The following is a 21496-nucleotide window of genomic DNA, read 5'->3' on the forward strand; positions in this document are numbered from 1 at the left end:
CCATACGTGGTCTCCTTTGTTTGTATTACAGGAAATGACCTAAACCAAGGGCATCATGTTTTGGAGCACTCTAACTCTTTGCCTTCATAATACCACTGAAGAAAGTCAAGCACGGGGATTAAAGTAAACGGGGTGGTGGTTTCAGAGCATTGCTGAGGAGCCCCGAGCTACCTGCTCTTGCCACCAAATTTGCAACAGCCACGATTCCTACCTTAGTTAAGTGCCTTGGTTTTATCTGGGATAGAGTTAATTTTCTTCCTAGTAGCTGGCATGGTGCTGTGTTTTGGATTTAGGATGAGAATAATGCTGATAACACCCCAATGTTTTAGTTGTTGCTGAGCAGTGCTTACACAGCAAGGACTGTTTGGCTTCTCACACTGCCCTGCCAGTGAGGAGGCTGGGGGTGCACGAGGAGCTGGGAGGGGACACAGCCAGGGCAGCTGACCCCAGCTGGGCCAAAGGGGTGTCCCATAACATATGAACATGCTGAACAATGGGAGGGGAAGGTTGGCTGGGGATGGGGCCCACTGCTTGGGGTCTGGCTGGGCATCAGTCAGCGGGTGGTAAGCAATTGCACTGTGCAACAGTTGTTCTGTATATTCCTTTATCATAATTATTATTTTCCTTTCCTTTGTTGTCCTATTAAACTGTCTTTATGTCAACTCACAAGTTTTACTGTTTCCATGATTCTCTCCCCCATCTCACTGGGAGGCAGTGAGTGAACGGCTGTGTGGTGCTTAGCTGCCTGCTGGGTTAAACCACGACACCAAGACACTCCAACAGCCTTTTGTTGCAGATGAAGGGCTTGTTCTCTCAAACTCTTGCGGATATAGTGTAAAAAGTACACTTGTAATGCACAGTGAAGGAACTAAAGCACTATATGTATGATTTATTCTCCTTGTTGGTATTCTCCTATTATGATTTCCTCTTTCCAGACTATTATAATCCTTCAAGATGAACATTGTGTAGTGCCCTACTTCAGCTACTACTGTGGTACCTGAATTGGGATACTTAAGATGCTCCAGGGCATAGCAATACTTCTTTAAGCCTAGAGAAGCTTTTTCTGGAGAAGCCTGTAAATGACCTTAATTGCCCATAGTTCTTGCACTAGAACTAGATTTCAAGCTGCAGAATTCATTCCTAGTGGTCAAAGAGCCCAAACCCAGTCCTGCTCTACTGTGTAGCCAGTTTTGAAGATGGGGCCAATCTGCCGAACTGGGGGGGGAAAGGGGGGGGGGGGGGGGGGGGTGTGGAGGAAGCGGTGTCTCCTTTTCAAGCATCACTTTCTAGCAGGCCTTTTTCCTTCCACTACGAGCAATAAGAAAGCCTGAAGCCGGGTCGTGTGTGAGACTCGCAGCCTCTGAGCCTTCGGTGGCGTCTCGCTGAACGCCGAGCCCAGAGCTCCGCCTGGAGGCCGCTGAGGCGCAGCTCGGCGCCTGCCATGGGCGGCACAGGGGCAGGCCCGGCCGACTGCGGCTCCTTCAGCGGCTGTGCCCTTTGGTGTGCTGAGTCCAACCCAAATATACACATATGCCTGGGTATATACAGAATATGATGTATATATCTTTGTATAGATGTATATGAAGTGTACATTTTATTTCTTGCAAGCTGATGTCATACTAGTGAGAGGTATCGAGGTCTGTCACCTGTGTGGGAACAGACCTCTAGCTCAGAAATATTACACCTCCGCTGCTTTTCTTATATTTACTTGCTCACAAAGCTCAGCTCCTCAGTTTAAACACGTTAAAATCCACTAAAATGTAGGAGAGGCCGGTGGCTGCTCTTTGAGAAGGCCAGCTGTGGGGGCACCAGCACGGCACAGCCTCAAATTGGGCTGGGCAGCACCAGGTCAGACAGCACAGCAGGGGTAAGGGTGTGGTGAGAGGGTGTTTGCCCCAAACTCGTCTTGGTAAAGCAAAGACAACCATCAACTGGATTAGACAGCAGCTAAGAGATTACCAGGAGACTTCTGGTAAAAACTAGTTTATCTGTTGCACTGCCAGCACTGGTCCCAAGTGTGTCATGAATTGCCAGTTACTTACTTGTTGATAAGCCAGTAAATCACTTGGATCCTAATTTGATTTAAATCACATGAACTAGGCAGGTTTTGCCTGCAATATACACCAGACTGAACAGTGCTGCATTGGCAGCCTTTGCAAGTCTCTGCAATCGGGACAGATGTGAGAAAACATGACAGCTACGTGAGATTAGACTTGTGATACTTGGCATTACTTCAATGTACAAGCTAGTCCCTGCTCCTTAGTAATCTATTCCCTATACATGCCTATGTCCTTCTCTCCTGATGGCTATACACACATGGGGCATGTGTACGTACTGAGCAGTTCCTTGGTGTTACATGATGAAGCCTTACGCTTTACAAACTGACATGATCAGCTGCCCAAGCAATGGAAATCTTTCCAGACCAGATAATGAGCAATGGTCTTAAGTATTGCACCAACACTTTGTATGTATGTGTGTACATGTGTATACATGAACTGCAAGATACTATACACACACTTACTTTAAAGGAGATTCTCATATTCATAAGAAAATAAAACATTTTATTTACTTAAAAATAGTATTTTTAGTATTTATTTTTAGTATTTTTTCTTTTTTTCAGTATTTTTTCTTTTTACAAAGACTCAACCCTTTCACCTTTTAACTGAGATCTAGAAAATGAGAAATACACAATTCTGAAACGTTGAAGAGATCTTTTGCAAAGGAAAAAAAAGTTGAATTTTTGGACACAGTGAAATAAAAGAATCTCTTGTAACACAAATGCTGTGTGCAAATGAATGAAGCTCAAACACTGTTGCATACACTCTGCTTTCTAGCCTCTCTCCCCCCCCCCTTTTTTTTTTCCTAAATTAAAGCCAGATTACCTTTGAAGAATTACTGAATTCTAAGATGGTGTTGAAAGACTAATACATCAAAAAGTCTTTCCAACAATGTTTGCACTCACTAAAGAGAGTACTGCATCCTAATGATGGTGTAAGAAGAGTATGTAAAGTTTCCCTAAGAGGAAAATAATACAGGTAGCACAATGGTGACAAAAAATGTTTATTTACAGGATATGTATATATTAATTTTTATTCTTTAATTAATATTTCCCCTTTGTAAAGCTATCCAGGTTTAAAATGCCCAAGCCTGTTAAGAGAAGAAAACATTCTCAAAATAAATAAGAATCAGGAAATAAAGTCAGCTACAGTAAACCATCTGCTTCCACAGTCCTCTTGTAAAATATGTTTGAGTTAGTAGTTAATTGCATTTACAATAACACATTGACACTATTCACTCTAGTCTGCTTATGTGCTAAACAAATACCATCTTGGCATGAAGAGAGACATATGTTCAAAAAAAGAAAGAAGCATTTGTCACAGCTTCATCTGAATTTACACAGGAAAGAGCCACCTCCTCAGCTGAATTAAATCCCTAAAACTCCTTTGCTTTTGAAGAAAATCAGTCATCTACTGTCTCTCAAACAAATACAAGAAGCACTCCAGTTTTGGGAGTTTATACTGTATTTTGATTTGTGTACATGACTATAGTATTTCTGAGAATAGCTTCACTATGAAGGTTAGACCAGACATGTCCTAGCCCGTGAACTGGTATGTGACTGTCCTCCAGAATTGCCAGCCACTACATGCCAGCTTTTAGAGAAGCTCACCCGAATGACCATATTTTTTATTCCTCATCCTCCAAACTTTGTTCTTTAAGTGCCTGGTCCGACATCAATAAGCAGAAGCTCCCCAGGATCAACATGTGGCCAAAACACTGCCAGAGGTTAGCAGTCTGACACTTGTTTGCAAAGGAGAAGGCCTTCCCTAGAATTTCTTCTCCCCTGCAGGGTGTTCACATGGAAAGTCCTTGCATAAAAACCTGCAGGTACACATTTTCCAGAGCAGACTGAAAAATCACTTTAAAATGGAAGGGTAGACACCTATTTTGGTTAGGCTATAGAACCCTTTAAATATGCTAAGAATTGGAAAACTACTAATGCGACCAAGAACAGATGCTATAATACAGTTTTCCAGAGCTAAGCACAGGATTATGTTGGCATGGACTTACATTAAGAAATACAGGATGTGTCCAGAAGCACACTGCCAGTCAGCCTTGCAGACTTGCCAAATCAGTGTATACTAACACTTTCTGTACCAAATTCAGAATTGTATACTCTGCTTCAACCTTTAAAATGGGATTTCAGCCAACAGAACTAGGGAATTGATTCTAGATAACTCTGAATATTTATTATTTTATTAAATATGCCCATCAAGGAAGTTTTCAGCTGGCATCTTACCCTGAATTTCAGTAAGCATTAAGACTAAATGACATTTTGTTAGTGTTTGGTTTCCTACTGAGAATTCAAAATACATTTTCAAATTTAAGGAAGTGCTTTAATTTTTGTTTTAAACAAAAATGGAATACTTCCAGTTTTTACTTGACTCCCAACAGAAAAGAATAATTTTCCTGGTACCCCCAAACTCTGTAGTAGAATCAGAAACTTTTTTTCTCCACAAGTGACAAGGCTTAGTTCTTCTTTCAAATAGATGTAAACAAAAAGCAATTCCACTACAAAGAATGAAGTCCTGAAAGTTTTACAATGTGCTAGTAAATTTTGTGTTTCATTCACAGAACTCAACTCAACAGGTTGAGCACACCAGAATACCATGTCCATAAACACACGTTAGCTTATGCTTAACCTAAAATACGATAGGCTAGAGCCTGTTGTAGGCTATGAACGCCCAGCAAATCACAGGCTAAAGCCCCACAGATCGGTCTTCTGATGCTGTAGATCTACAGAAACCAAGTCTCCCATCATTCCCCAAGTGGTTCAATCATATATATATAAATTAATTTGAAAATAAGAAATTAAGATCAGTGTGACTCTGCTTCTCACTTTCCTTGGAACTCCAGTGTTTCACTACATCCTTGTGATTTATAGCAAGCTACTAGCATAGAGCTTAAGTCTTAATAAAATTTCTTTGTACAAAGCAGCATTTTTTTTTAATATGTGAACAGTGATTTCTCTCTACATATAGTAGTTCAGCACTCAGTGGCATTTGTTCCTTAAGCTAAAAAGCCATCAGTTGGACAATAATATATCAAATTTACAAATAATTTAGAATCAGCTTTTAAACAGAGCTAAAAAGGCATTTCAAAGACAACACATTGACAGTTTCCACTCAGAAACCAAATGCTCAGAAATGAAAATCATTTTGAAAATGCAGAATTAAAAATTGTGTTATTAATTCCTTTGAGAATGGGTATTTCCATACAAAGTAAAGACTCACCCCAGAAAGTCATGGTGGAAGACAGAAAGGCTAGATCTCCTCTGGCTTTTTGACAGGGTTAGTGGAAATCAATTTTGTTTGTCAGGGATCTATAAAATCATAGTCATTGTCATAGCAAAGCTGTTATTTAACCAAGTTGGAAATAGTTTGCAACATGATTCAGGTAGACCATATACATGTGCATGGGACAGTGTTGCCAAAGTTAAAACAATAACAAAAAATTAATAAATTATTGCACCTCAGAAGATCTACAGAAGAGTCTCCGCTTATTATCTAGGACACCACAAGGTGCTCCAGGCAAACTGGATAAATCTCCATGCCCAAATGAATGGCCGTTAGCTCTTGGGTGCAAAGGACGTGTATAAAGCTGTTTTGGACCCTCTAAGGATAGGGCTTTGATCAATTATTTAACTTTTTCATTTCAGCGATGCATCCAGTTTTGTGCACAAGTGAGGCACAGGTCTCACAAAACCACAAGACGTAACATAATAAAACCTGATACTGACAGCAAAACAAATCTCTGGCCTAGGCTGAAAAAGAAAAAAGTATGGAGGTTTTGGCAACTATTATTTTTGTTTGTTTTTAAACTAATTTTGAAATATGGAAGTCACATTTTTAGCAAGATTGGCCATTAAAAAAAGTCCGTATGAAACACAACCACACTAAATTTGTAACTATTACAAATTAACAACAGCATTGCAGCTCTTTGCATCTCTACTGTAATGTTCCATGCCATAAAAGCACCATGCTCTTATGAAGCCCAGGCAGCTAGATGTTTCATATCATCTTCATCGTCCGCTCTCTTCCTGGCTGATGCTGCACAGAAAGAGATTAACAATAATCATCAACTAATAGCAGCAGAAACAGAAACATTTTATTTGTTAACATTAGGACTTGTATAGTGCTCAGTTTGAAGATCTCAAGTCACTTTACTGAGTAGCAAGCTAAATGTAGGTAGCATAGTGATGATGCTGTGACTAGCATGTCCCACCGTTAGCTCACACATAACCCTGATGTTAACAATTATAGGTCTGATTTACCTCCTACTGAAAGACTCCCACAGAAAATTTATTTAACCTGTACACAGAGAGTAAGCACACACCACAACATTGCCAGTTCTCTCACATCCAGGTCCCTTCCAACCGCTACAATTCTGTGATTCATTCAAGCAGGCATGAATAACCTGCCTCTTGCCAGCTGTGCATCCTGCTACCTTTCCAAATAGTGCCGAAGGGTTCTGCACGTGCAGGTCCAGTCTCAACATGGAATCAACACATTTTAACGAGACTTACCATTTATTAAAAGGGAAAAAAATCTTGAACTTACATTGCTCGGGTAGTATCTGTGACTACTCAGATAACTGCTGTGGTCACAGCAGCAGCAATGTCCAGCTCTGTTCTAGGTCCCACACATGCTTTCCCACTTTTTTTTTTTTTAATCCAAATCTCCTATCCCACATCTTCATGTTACTTGAACTAAAACCTCATATAAACAGCCTTCATTCAGCAACCTACAAACTGCATGCCCTACTGCCCAGGTTCAGCCTTTGGCTCTCCCCAGCTTTGTGCTGTGTGCGTCAGGATTTGCATTACTGGGTGGCACCACCCTTGTGTGTATGTTTTACAGCAGCCAGTTGGCTCCTGCCTGTGGCAGCCCCACTGCTGGGAACCACCATCTCCAGGGAGACGGAGTACCACTTCTTGGGGCTAAAGCTGGGAGAAGGACATGGGAGACCCTGGGTCCAGTCCCTACTCTGCAAGTGCCACTGGCTTACTGTGCAGCTGGAGAAGGTCATTTGTGCCTTGCTCCACCTCAGTTTTCCCCATCTCTAAAATCAGGAGATTAACGTGCATGTCCAATTAGAAGCATTACAGAACCATTAACTGTTCATATTTTGTCATTTCTGTGTTCTGTAAGCATGCAGTTACAGAAAAGATTAGCCAGTTTTACAAGGCCTTAAACTGCATAAACGTAGCTAACTAATTTTGCCTGAAGCAGTCATATAGAGAGATGAGGTAGCAAATCTGAGATAGTGAGAAGCACACAGAGATGGCCTGGGTTTAATAAAAATGTCAGCTGACACAGCTGGCTCTGGAAAAGAATGCATGAACAAGCCGTAAGTGCCCAGACTGCAATTTGCACTGAGTTTTCCTAAATCCACTTTTTACTAGCTGTTCTACAGTTTACATAAGTAGATGAGGCCACAGTCCCAGTTTTAACATTTTAAACTGCTTCTCAGGGATTTAAGTGTTGACTGCCAAAACACGCATAAGAGTCTTCAGGATGAGCTGATCTAGGTAATCTGTTCTGCAGCAGAATGCACCACGGAGCTCATGCTGCGTGCGTGCTATCCTTGCCACCAAATATTTATACTCTTTTTACAAGCATCCATATACAGCAAGTCTTTCAGTTGATAAAGAGCAACAGGGACACAGTGAGAGATAGAGTTAAAAGTTGTCTCTCTCTGGCTTAATTCAAACCAAACAGGGCAGAACTACAGAAAATCAAGACTACTGCTTAATGCCAGGAATGTCTGTTCTATAGAAAGAAAGTAAAGGAATGACAGACAATATTTCTTTAAATTTGTACTTCCTGCTACCTCATTCATCTCTACTTAAAATACCAGTGACAAGTATCAAATCACTACTCTATAAAGCTGAAACTTCCTCATGCAAACATTTTGAATTTAGGTCAGGCTCTAATTAAAAAAGACTGAGGATTTAAATTGCCAGAAGACAAAAGAGATCTTCCCATTCCCCAGCGACCTATCTGATCCACATCACAGTACATGAAAGTTCAAGTCCCCTGAATTTGCTTCCTCTAATCTACAGAAAATTTGGTCCTAAATACTTTCATATAGCAAATTGGAATTCCACTTTGCTTTTTATAATAAACACATGCAAAAATTAGGATAAGAATTCTATAATGCTTTAAAAGTTAAAAGAGCTAAATACATATCTATGATTCTTTCTTCCTCTCCTCCTACTCACAGCATGGCTTAGTAAAGAGAAACTTGAAATGGAAAGTAAGCAGTTTACCAGGGCGAGAAGGTAGCGAGGTGGATGGAACACTTGGCAGTCTGACATCTGCCATTCTCTTGTTCATTTCTTCTTGCTCCAGTTCTTCTAATTCTGCCATCAACTCATCCTAAATTCAAGGAAAATGTTAATAAATTCATTGTCCTGACAGCAATTTGAGTCAAGAGCACTTGTAACCACTATAAAGCAAAGCATTACTGAAATAACAGTTTATGCTTGAAAACAAAGTTAGAAGTCAGTCATATCAAAAGTCAGCATATTGCAAGTATAATTTTCACCTACTGTGGGGAAAAACAGTAAAACTTAACTGAAAGTTTAAACAAGGACAATGAAAGCTAGAAACAGGACAAGGAATAAAATTAGAAAGAAAAATGCCAGTGTAGTTAGTATTCCTGTCAAAATCAAACAGAGGAAAAAGTCCAACTGCCTTCATCATTTTTTTTCCAAATCTGAAGTCTGTACATTTTAAGCAGATTATAATTATAGTGTGTGACTTCTCCCATTTTAAAAACCATACAACTTCCACTGGGTATAAGACAGACTGTCATTAAGTGTTGTGCTTCAGCTCTATCACACTAAGTCCTGGATTACATCTAATTTCAAAGCAGCACTGATCTCGTGAGCCCTGTTACTCACTCTTGACGCACGTAACACTCTTGAGCTTTTAGCTACAGAAGCTAACTTGGACATACGATCAAATCTCATTGTATAATACTAAAAATAAAAATGCTTTACATTTTTAAAAAAGCCAAGGACTTATTCCTTAGTCGGAGTTTCCCAAAGAAAGGAAGCTAAATATCAATCACAGTGTAGAGAAACAGACCTTTGCCACATTGATAAAATGGTTCAGAAAGAACCACTGTTGGGCAAATGTGGCTGGGCAAAAGAGCGTCTGGAACAAAGTGAGATCTAGGGTTCAAAATGGGCTTTGCCTACCCATTTATACCTTGCTTATCACCAATGTAGATGTTAAAATGATGATTATGTAGCCAGCACAGGCCTACCTAAGTTTTTCTTTTATATATAGAAGGCCAAAAAAGGCTACAGTTCACAAGTCTGACCTAGTTCACAATGCAAGCTCTAGAATATCATCTAAAAATTTCAGCATCAGGTCTGCACCTGAAGATGTTCAGTCGATGGCAGCTCTCTCAAAGACGTGCAGGGTGGGGCCCCATGTCTGTCTAATGCATTTAGTTAGGTGCAAAGGTATCTGTACTTTAAGTACGTCCATCAGTGGTGTGAATATCATCTTCACAAGTTAGTGTCCAAGCTGTTGTAGTCAATGGAAACGAGTGTTCCTGAAGACCTCTAGATGACCATCTAACCCTTTCCAACACCAAATTAAGCCTCAGCAGCCTCCGCTGAATACATAAAATATCAAGAGGTAGTATCGGCCATGACAGGCTCTTTATTAAATAAAAAAATAAAAAATATAGAGAGAGGGAGAGAGAGAGAGATGGAATAGCGGAATAAACAGTGGCCATGATCTTTAACATAGTGATGCAATGGCTAGAACATTAGTTCTCAAAGTGGGAGACTCAAGTTTTAAGTTCTCCTCCTCCTCAAGCATGGATCTAACTTGTGTTTCCCATAACTCAGGAACTGTTGTACAACGAGGCTGTGAAGCATTGTAGTAGCTACAATAAATAATCCCCTTCCTCCTCTTGAACTTAAGCCAAAAAGGAAGCAGAGGGCAGATACCACGTGGAGAGGATCAAAACTCTCAGGGTCTAGACTTCACCCACTGGAATGTTCGTATTTCACATCTGATTATCAGAAAACATGTCTCCAGGCAAGGATTCACCCCCCTCCCCCGAGAGCATCCTACTCAGGTAGGATGGAGCTTTTTTTTTTTTTTTTTTTAATTCTTCCTTACATATACCGTGTCATCCCAGGGAGAAAGAACCCCGTGTTTACATGTCTATTTTGAGCAGTATAAATTACATGTTTCAATGACCTCCTTACACCCATGGCACACATGTAAAGAGGCAATCAAGTGCGTGGTCAAAAAAATTCTTCAAAACAAATAAAAACTAAGCATCCTCCTCCAACACAAGTGACCTCAAAAACTAGGGATTAAGTCACAAATTCTGGCACCCTTAAGCTGAAGTGTTATGCAATCCAGGCTTCCCAATGACTGAACAAGCACTGTAACTATTAGGCCCTCATGCAAAAGTAGGTGCTGGTACAGTGATACCGCATGTGACAGTGGCTTATTTTCCCAGAACAGGAAACACGTCCATTAACTTGGACAAGCATCTCTTAGAAACTTTCAGGTCAATCTGCAACATCATTACTGAGTCTAGGCTCAATAAGTTAAGCACGGATGAAAAGAAAGTGACACTGTTCAGGATGGCAGTATGTTTTTTCAGTTGTCTGAAGACCAGTTTATACCAGATAAATCCCATTCCTTACGTCAGTATTGATTAAATGTTTCTTGAAAAGTTGATTTTCATTCAAAGTACAAAAATAGAAAAGCAGATAGTGGGGAGAAAAATACAAAGAATCACTACTATTTTCAAAAACTCCAAAGGATAACTTGTGAATGAAAAGGCAAAATATTAATCAAGCACAAATATATAGCGCATGTATTTTTCTCTATTGTCCATTTGGGTATGTAAGAATAAATTAATTGGGAAGGGTGGGAACTGTTTGATTCTTTAAGGCATTATTCATATGATTCCTAGCGCTTGGTCATTTTAACACACAGTTAAAATACAAAACCAAACCGTTTGTGATACTGGGTTTGAACCTCAGCTCTGCATCCCACAGGCTGTAGGATGTACAGTCTCCTAAACTCATACACAGTCTCTTTGCATGTACTCTCCCCTTGAACACTATGTCCTCCTTAGATACACAAAATCAAGTCCAGCAATACTGGATGAAAGCTACTGCAACAAGTTTCCAGAAGGTCCTAGATACCTTTTTTGAGAGGTTTTCAGAAGAACAGTGTTTGAGGACAGAATCCTTGTTGCTTCTAACAGCAATTACTTCTACCTCATTAATTTATTTCTGTGGAAAATTTGGAAAATAATGAAAGGACCAGCATCTCCAAGCACAAAATAAAACCCCTTAAATTTGGCCCATATATTCAAAATTGTGAATGGTAGCCAGTTCACAGTGTAGTGAAAGGAATATCACTATACCTATTTTGAGTACAACAAATTATATATTGCAGTGTCCCTTTGGAGAAGTACAAATTATATGCTTTAGTGACCTCTTTCCATGGTACAATTGAAAATACTACAATTGAGAATACTAACTACAGGAATACAGCTAAACCCCTCATTTTCATTTTATATATTTAATTTTTTTTTTAATAAATATATAAATAAATATAAAATGTGCTAGATACGGTAAACTAGAACAATGATTTCTCAAAAGGTGAGGATGTGAAATTGCAATCTCTGGAACAAGCCACTGCACCACACAATAACTATTTTATAATCAAAACTCCCAGTCTTTAGTAAAGTACTAACCTCATCAAACTCATCACCAAATCCAGCTCGGTTTGAGATAGCTTCTGAAATTTCCTGAGCAACATTTTGCTGGTCAGTGATATCTTGCATCAAATCATCAATTTTGTTCAAGTCCCTGGCAAAATAACAAAGTTTTTAAAGGTACATAAATCAAATCCTACAGAAGAGGCTCAGAAACAACTGAACAGACCCTATTTTATTTTATGCCCATGGATGTTTAAACGAGAGAACTCACATGGAATAATTTCCCTTACCTAAACCTTAATATTTCCTGGCAAGCTTCTGTATGTTTTAGCCACTCCAATTTCTTCCACTTTGGGATTATAACAAAAGTCATAATGCAGCAGCCTGTGCCTCTCCCCACCTCTGTGCTTCTCACAGATCCATCGGCCAACAGTCACATTCTCTAGCCAGACCGTATGTCCTTCCCAAGGTCAGCATCTTTGTTAGATGGATCTTTTCTGATGTTAAGCATTCATCAGAACTAGGGGGAGCTTAACAGTGCCCCATTTAAATGCTTCCCCTTATTGTTAACTACAGTATTGTTTCAATTCCTGTTTACTTCTGCCAGAACAACCTTTCTGATTTAACTCTGTTTATTCAGGCAGGAAAATGCCCCATGAAACAATATAGGACATATAAAAATAATACACTCACGCAAAAAAATTACCTTCCCTTTTATTCAAGTCCAGTTAGTACTTTGAATCACAGTCTAGCTTATGGATTTTGAAGAAGTACACATAGTTTCCTCAACTAAGTTTTCTTTTGTAAAAATTGAGGGCAGAAGCCAAGGCAGATTTAATAAAAACTAGTACCAGCTGGATCTCCTAAGGTAGTTGGACTTCCTTCTAGACTTGCTGTTAAGAAAAGGTATTTTTCTGCCAAATACAACATTACAGCACCAATAGCACTCCTGACATTAAATGCCTGAACCAAAATGAAGTCAAAACTGGCTGACTTGGTACATAGCAATGAAATAGTTTAAAAGCTATTGCCAAGCTCATCTTGAAAGCTAGTAGAAAGGACTTACATATTTTCATGTACTTTTTTCATAGCTTGTGCAGCATAACCCATATTCCTGAGCACTTCTGTGTTTGTGTGTGAATTTTCCAGCGCCTCTCTCTGGAACTCGATGGTTGAGAGCGTCCCATCAATTTGATTCAATTGTTTCTCATATCTCTTTTTCCTCTTCAGTGCTTGTAAGGCAGCTGTAATGCAGAGGAGCACAGTACACTGTGTATTTTCATAGCAAAACGCAAGTACAAGTAGTTCATTAACAATACAACCTGGAGAAGTTATAATTCTCACCCTCCTACCTTACTAGTAGAAAAGCAAACTTTGACCACACCAGACCACCAACATGCAGTTTGCATGAACAGGGAACCTCGTTTAGATTAACTCCTTTTAGAACCACAGAGAAGAGCAGCTTCTTCCTCCACTACAGGAGATCTTGAATTCCATCCTGTGCACGTGGGCAAAACAGGGAAGACGGAGAAGGAAAAGAAAAACATCAAAGAGAAATCAGAAAGGAGGACGTGAGAGAGAATCAAAGGAAGAGGTTGCAAAACCTGAGTAAAAACTAAGAAAGACAGAGCAAGAAGATCTGTCGTGATGACCACATTTCCATGAATGCTGCTTTCTAAGTTTTGTTGCAGCAGCAGAGTGTCAAGTATAATGGAAAGCCCAAATGACCTAACCTCGCAGGTGGGTTAGATCAGAGGAAGGACTCCTCTGGCTTTCAGTTGTATTTTCCGTAACAGTCACTGAGGAGCGTGATCTTTAATCCTTAGAACTTGAAAATATACAGAAGACACATAGCCTTTGTAAAGGGCCACAATAAAATCTAGCAACTCTCGATTACCTCTGTAAATCAGCGAGATTACTGTTTTGTATTTGATAAGTTATAAGCAGAATACTTTGCCCAGAGTAAATCATTACCAGCATAAATGCATGTGACGAGCAGAAGGAGAAAGGCTTTCACTCAGTCTCTGTGTGTGGAACACACAATCTTGCCACAAGTATTTCCTGACCTCTGTTCTTTCCAAACTGTACATGTGACAGGCAAAAAAAAAAAAAGAGACTGAGTTAACCCATTGTTTTTTCAATGCTAATTAATACCTGGATCTTTCTTCCTCTTGCTTTAATTTTTTAATCAGGTTCAGAGCCAGGAAGAAACTGCAGCCCCCCATACTTGAAAAACAGCAGCGATTACTGTGGGTGTCCTGTTTAAACGATTACCCAAATGCAGTAACACTGAATCTAGACAACAGGGTTTCCAAATGAAGCTAGGATCCCTCCAAAGAGGGGACACTGACTTACAGTGTGTAGCTGCATACTAAAATACTGACTGCTTTTCTGACAAGTGTTTGAATCAATAAGGTCACAGTTGCTGCTCATTAGTCACACAAGGACAGGTATTTGCAAAGACTTTGAAATACAGAATGTCTTTAGCACCTGCAGTGACAGCAAACCACAAACCCAATAGATAAAACAGTATTCAAATTGAACGTTTTCCGAGCTTTTGGGACATGTTCTCAAGATTTGCAATCCTAAGCACCAAATACAGTCTGGGCAGCGAGTGGACTGAGAGCAGCGCTGAGGAGAAGGACCTGGGGGTATTGGTTGATGAAAAACTGAACATGAGCCAGCAGTGCATGCTTCCAGCCAAGAAAGCCAACCGCACCCTGGGCTGCATCAAAAGCAGCGTGGCCATCAGGGCGAGGAAGGTAAATGTCCCCCTCTATTCTGCTCTTGTGAGACCCTACCTGGGGTGCTGTGTTCTGCTCTGGGGCTCCCAGCACAAGAAGGACACGGACCTGTTAGAGTGAGTCCAGGGGAGGACCACAAAGATGCTCAGAGGGCTGGAGCACCTCTCCTGTGAAGACAGGCTGAGGGAGTTGGGGTTGTTCAGCCTGGAGAAGAGAAAGCTCTGGGCAGACCTTACAGTGGCCTTCCAGTGCCTAAATGGGGCCTACAGGAAAGCTGGGGAGGGACTCTGTGTCAGGGGGTGCAGTGATAGGACAAGGGGGAGTGGCTTTAAACTAAAAGAGGGGAGATTTATATTTAGATATAAGGAAGAAATTCTTCACTCAGAGAATGGTGAGGCACTGGCACAGGTTGCCCAGAGAAGCTGTGGATGCCCCATCCCTGGAAGTGTTCAAGGCCAGGCTGGATGGGGCTTTGGGCAACCTGGTCTGGTGGGAGGTGTCCCTGCCCATGGCAGGGGGTTGGAATCAAAAGATCTTAAAGGACCCTTCCAACCAAAGGCATTCTATGATTCTGTGATCATTTATACTATGAAAATATGCCTGAACCCCAGACGAAGTCACACAAATGGCAAATGTAAGAATTCTAATTGTTGTGGCAATTCCAAAGTATATCAGTTTGACTTAATCCCAAATAGTCTTTCTACCTACTTATTTTCCCTCCTTATATATGGTTATTATTGGTACTGTTATGACACCAGACACTTCCTTCCTCAGCTTCAATTCAATCAAAATTTGATCCTGTATTCTTAGATTAGGCCAGATATTCCAGGTAAACTTAACGTTCTGAGTTTGCATAAGAGTGGCTGTACCAGAGAGGACTGCAACACCCTGTGGACAGAGGAACTCCAACTGGATGGTGCAGAAAGGCTTCAACTGAAAGAAGCAGCTACCATGGGAAAATATTTCCAGCCAGTCTTTTTCAGGAATGGGGCTCTGTGATGGTGCTGTTCTTATCGACTGCTCAAAGAGAAAATGGACTTCCTCCGTTACATGCACAGCAGTTGTTTTCAAAATCCTGAAGGTTCCTGTATAAATATTTAATTAAACCACACCCAAATTAAGAAACCTCAGAAGAAGGTCAACTGAGACTTCCCCTATTCATAAACAGCTTTTCCTAATTATTGTACTGCAACATCATTTTACGTAGTTCTCTTTAGTTTTACCAGTGACTTATAGAACAAAGCACTTGATAGCAAATCAATTCATACTCCGTTCTTATCAAGCAAAGTATAAGATATTCCTACACCACACTATACAATTTTTTCATTTATATTAAATGAATCCCTTTCCTCGCATGGTCTATTGCAATCATAGCTCCCACAGGTGAGAAAGGAGAATATTCTTGTTACTTGCAGTCTGCTTTTTTTGTTGTTGTACAGAATCAAAGTGAATTTCATTATAATAAGTGCTTTTCTACTGTACATACACTCATTTTAAAATGTGTGCCAATTCTCAGAAGAACTAAATCTAAATGCTACAGAAAAGCTATCACATAATAACCACACTGAAAGAGAGCATATTATTAAAAAAAAAAAGAAAAAAAAACTGAGGAGAGAACATCAACTTACTTCACTGAAGGTCTAAGAATGGCACTGAGAGAAGGTATGCCCATTTCCAAGATTTCAGAAAAGGAAGACAGCCCAGGTAGGAAGAGTCTAAGCAGGGGCAGAGTCTGAGGAAGCAAGAGGAATACCGATTTAACCAAGAAGAGGTGGAGGTCTTCCCCAGGAAAACAAGTCATCTCAGACATTCTCAATGTTGTGCTACAAAGAAGCAGATTCAATTCCTGCGTTTCATAATTGAGCAGTCAGCAATTGCTTGAGCTTTAGCACTTTTCTGACGCTCTACTTCCAACTCCAGCAAGCAGGATAGAGCTCATAGATTAGGAGCCACTGTTTTTAAACTGAATTTTTATTTTATCTTCAAGTTAAGTGGCTGGAACAACAGTAGACTATTCTGTCAGTTTAAGCACATGTATTAAAGAACTACTGTTATTAACATACAAACACATTTCCAGAGTCACCACTATACTTATGCTTTAGTAAGGAAGGAGAAATGACCAATCCTGGCCATTTCTGGCAATGGCAATAGTAATTCTGACCACACTGAATATCCAGGTTTCTAAAACAAAGAACAAAAATAGTGACAGAAAGAGTTGGGCACCTTCATCACGGTCTCATGACAGATCAGAATAAAATGAGAAAGCACAGTGATAATTAACACCTTTACCTGTCAAGCCCACCACCACCAATATCCATCAGCACAGGAACTGCTCATCTCATATTATGAAGTAGAAATAAGAACGTTATCCAATAGACCTTAAAATTCCCAGGGAAAAACTGGTTACGTCTTCAGAAGACATCCCTGTGAAAATACTGGATCTCATCCTTAGATACAGTTCACAAAACCTCTGCTTCAGTCCCTGTAAGGGACTGATGGATTACAGAATCTGATCTCACACTAGCAACAACCAAAAGAAATGCTGCTGAGGCCACAAAAATCATAGCACCTTACATTATCAGCATTCATAATCCTTAAAAACTTGTGGGGGAAGGCATGTGCAGTTAAAACTGAGGCAGTAATTCATTAATAATGATGCTCTTGACTCATTATAACCATTCCAGTTGGCAGCAAGACACTTTAAATGCGATCAAGAAGAGCAGAGAACAATGGCTGTAACTCACAGAACAAAGATGTGCTTAAAGGCTTCCCCATATCGCTCTGCCTTCAGTCCCTACCTGTCACACACCCCGCTACAGGGATGACAGCCCTGTCTGTGTCAACATGCAACTACTGCCTCACTCTTTAGTTTCAGTAATGTTCTGGGTACAACTAGCTCATTGAAAAGGAATGCTACACGGCTACACCAACCCTGCCCAAATGCACCACACAGCATACTTACAGCACCTACTTGCGAAAACCTACTGTTATCCCAACTTTTTGCGTAGGTTTTGTCCTCAGTAGTATTATGTGGCTCTCCATGGTTAAGCTTTATTCCTACTCTGGATGGGAAAAACAAACAAACAAAAACTATGGCTTCTTTTAACTTACTTCTAATTTCTCTTCATTTAGCCTTTTTTTTTTTTTATAGGATCTGTGAAAGATGCCAGGCTGAAACAACACACACATTTATGCTATTTTCACAAGCACAGATGCACTTCAGGAAACCCATTTCCTTTATTTCCTTTTAAACGGAGTTCTCACATAGCAAACTAGGAATCAAAGGCTTAGTGGGTGTGTATGGGGTGTGAGATGGGACGGGAAGGAAGATTCAAAAGCATAGGGATTATTGTAGGAGAGAGTAAGAAATAAAAATAAGGCAGCTTTTGAAGAACAGAGGAAAAACATTTCCCAGGACTACCCTGTAGTAATATTTTCTTGTACTTTGTACTTACCCATAAATTCAGCATTGCTGATAAACTTGCTTTAAACAAATAAGCAAAGAGCAACTATGGTCATTGTTCAGTCAGCACGTGGAGGCAGTACCCTTCCACATGCTAAGTGAATGACCACCATGAAGGTGGGAAGTTTTGGATGAAAACACTTCTCTACATGGTGATCTTCATTGTGATGGCTATTGTCCTAATCCATGGCAATAAAGAAACCTGCTATTGTCATTACTAACCTGGATATGGTGTTCTGTAGAAGCACAAAGAAAACATAAGAGCCTGCATCTACCTAGCGCTAGCCCCAATTTCTTGCTTCAAGCCTCATCAATTCTGATATTTGGGATAACTTTGTCTTTTAAGGTTTCCTGCATGACCTTCACAGTAGTGAAGATGAAAGGCCAATTTGCTGCTGGAGTTAGCAGCTACGCACTTGACAAAATCAATCAAGAGATACCCCAAAAAATACAGCATGAGATATATAAAAAAAAAAATTACTGCTTATCATGGTATAACCTCTGCAAGGGGAATTCCAACACAAATCACTCTTTAGAAAATCCTGAGATAGTATAGCTACCGTAAAATATTAATAGGGAATACTGGAAATGTATCACCCCCAAAGCATAGCTAATTTCAAATTAGGCACAGGAACTAGAGATGCACACTCCACAAAGGAGGAGCCAAAGATATTTAAGTGATGTTTCATGTGTACTTGCATAGCTAATATGTTACGGCTTTAAGTCAAGGCTTCTGATGTCACATGAACCCATCCAAGAATCATTTGAGCTCATGAAAACTTGCTAGTCCTTGAAGATAATTTCACTTGTGTCAGTGTAACTGACTCACACTCATGCGCCTAAAAATCAAATGAGATCATACTAATTTGGTGCATTTTCTATACCTGGATACATCCTGCCTCTGTCCCAGACACTCCCATTTTAGGTTCCACAAGCTTCTCCACAGATGCAATTATGGCAAGAACATATCAAAGATTAACCACCAGGTCCTTTTGAAATATTTGTTTTAACAAAGCAGTGTAAGTTAAAACTTTTATGCTCTCATTTGCATGTATGTTTACATAATGCTACTTAAGGCTAGTACAGCTTTCTTCTGAACTACAGTACGGTAAAGCTGCTAATACATTAATCAACAGTGATTAAACTAGCACAAATGTCGTATCAAATGAGGGGTATCCTTGGGGAATTAAGCTCACTCACTAGCCTGCCAAATTCAATCATTTCAGCACAGCACGGTGAGTTTCTCTTGTTTCTCATGATTACAGTTTCATCAGCCAGTTTTGGTGTTAGAGCCAATTTTTTCATTAAAAAAATCCCACTCCATACTTATTGCCTTGCTGTCTCTTTACTGTCCTTAACTGTAGGTCACTGTGCAAATGACAAGAAAGGAAAAAAAAGGGAGTTATTTTTCACCACAATCAGCCCAATGATCCAGTTTGTAGCACAATTCTGCAAAAAGCTATATAGATAAAACTAGGGGAATTGCATACTGAGCATAGCAGTGGACACAAACACCCGGGCGAAAAACGTCACGTGTCAAATGCTGCGTGCTTGAAGCACAAGGTGATAGGCTAACACCTGGAACCAGCATAGGCCAGCCAGGTTAAAGGGGAATCCTAAAGCAGATCCACCTTCTCCCAGTAATGGGTCCTCATTGCAGCCTCTGCACCTTCACAGGTGTCCAAGCTCTTTTGCAGCTGTGGAGCCAGAGAAACTTAACCTACTCTGGGCAAAAATAACGTAGCTGAAAAACCAAGCCAACTCTGTATCTCAGCTTTCTAGAACACACCCTTCAGGGAGCTCTGTCAACAGAAGGAAGGGAGTAGCATGGGGCAGGAATGAGGCAGGAAACATTGCTTCTTCCTGCAGCAACGCCAGCCTGAAGGGCAGACTTGGCATCAAGTTCTACAGTAACGTGTCTGGACCTCGGTAGGAGTTGCTCCAAACACCAGAAGGAGCCTGATGTCTTGAGTCAGCCCCGCCACTCGTGCAACTGCACGGTGACCCAGCTCCGGGAGCCATCCGGTCACTTAGTCCTGCAGTAGAGCTGCAGCTGCGTCACCTCCCTGATCTAAATCGCTGGGCCAGCTCACAAGTGCCAGTGCCTGCACAAAGGGACAAGAGACGCTTGAGTTGAAGCCAGAGAAGTAAGGAGTTTGGGGCCACGACAACCCAAAACGCGACAACCCGACAGCTCACGTGCTGCAGACTGGCAGGCTCAGTTGCTGAACTGGCTTTACTCCCTCGGACTGTTTGTGCCTTAAAGTCCCTACTGATGTTTTTAAATCCTAACTAAATGCTTTTTGCTAATGATTAGTAAGTGCTAAAGTATTACAAATACCTTAAAGGGCTAACCGGAACACCTTTAAAGTGCAGCTCCTCACAATCTCTAAATTACATGCCATTAACTTTTTTAAAGTATCCGGCAATAGAAAGAAGGCATGAAGGAGCTAGTTTCTTGTTACATTGTGAATCTTGAATTCAAAACATTTTGCCTCTGTTTTGAAGCATTCAAAGGACAATAAATCTCAGAGTAGACAAACAGGATTCCAGGTGACTTTAGGAAATAATTATCCTGCTTCGCAAAGGCTTGTATGTCCCTAAGACACTGCCTACCTGCAGTTCCAATCATTTGCTTCCCAGAGATGACAATATTGGTGTAAGCAAGATCCAAACCTTATTATCCCTTATTACCCTCTCCTCAGAAGCACAGGACCAGCAGCAACTACAAATACTCTGAACCTTTGTTTGCTTTTCAGTTTTATCACATGTAACTTGAGCCAAATCATTTATTCACTGTGTTCCTCAGTCGCCAGCAGTCCATTCTCCAGCTCTCCCAGTGGGGATAACGTGAATACCACCACGAATTTACACGAGATCCTCGCGTGCCTCAGTTTCTCACTTATCCACACAACCAGCGCTCAGCACCCCCGCTGTGCTCCCCTTGCCGTGCCGAACAGCGCCTTGCAGCACCATTTATCCAGCTGGCACCTGCGGCGAGTGCGGTGCAAAGCACGGACACAAGCATCGCACAGCGAACCGCAGACCTGAAGTTAGTTACGAGTAAAGGGTCCTGTTATCAGCCTGCCATAACACATCCACAGTGCATCAGGCATTAATGGATACACGCGACACCCACGATTTAAAGCCTCGTAAGCCACCGAGGTCTCTCCTGAAGAGCACAACCCGGGCTCTCAGGCCAGCAGAGAGGCTCCCCTCTCCCGGGGCTCCCTCACCTCGCTTGTTCTTGGTGCCGTGCTGCCGGGCCGCCTCCAGCTCCCTCTCGATGCGCGTCTCCAGGTACTCCTGCTTCTTGCTCAGCATCTCCTCCGTCTCCCGCAGCCGGGCCAGGGCCTCCTGCGGCGTGGGCCCCCCGCGGCCCTTGTGGGCCGCAGAGCCGCCCCCCTTGAAGAACTTGGAGATCTTGCTCATCTCGGCGGCCTCGGGTCGGGTCGGGGAGGACCGGGGCTCCCCGCTGCCGCCGCGGCGCTTCCGGGGCTCCGCACCTGGCGGCGGG

At 41.2% G+C, this 21496-nt stretch overlaps 1 protein-coding gene across 1 annotated transcript; it reads right to left on the reverse strand.

Annotated features, from left to right (window-relative positions):
• Window positions 1-3041: 3041 nt before the first annotated feature.
• CHMP4C (charged multivesicular body protein 4C) lies at window positions 3042-21411 on the reverse strand (the record flags this gene model as incomplete). The annotated part of the gene is made up of 5 exons (XM_083827118.1): window positions 3042-6107; window positions 8330-8438; window positions 11809-11923; window positions 12839-13016; window positions 21216-21411. 5 exons carry the CDS (start codon window positions 21409-21411, stop codon window positions 6043-6045), a joined length of 663 nt encoding a protein of 220 aa, XP_083683244.1. The 3' UTR covers window positions 3042-6042.
• Between the last annotated feature and the right edge of the window lie 85 nt (window positions 21412-21496).

Source organism: Anser anser (genome assembly GCF_964211835.1).
Source record: "Anser anser genome assembly, chromosome: 2".
Lineage (NCBI taxonomy): Eukaryota > Metazoa > Chordata > Aves > Anseriformes > Anatidae > Anser > Anser anser.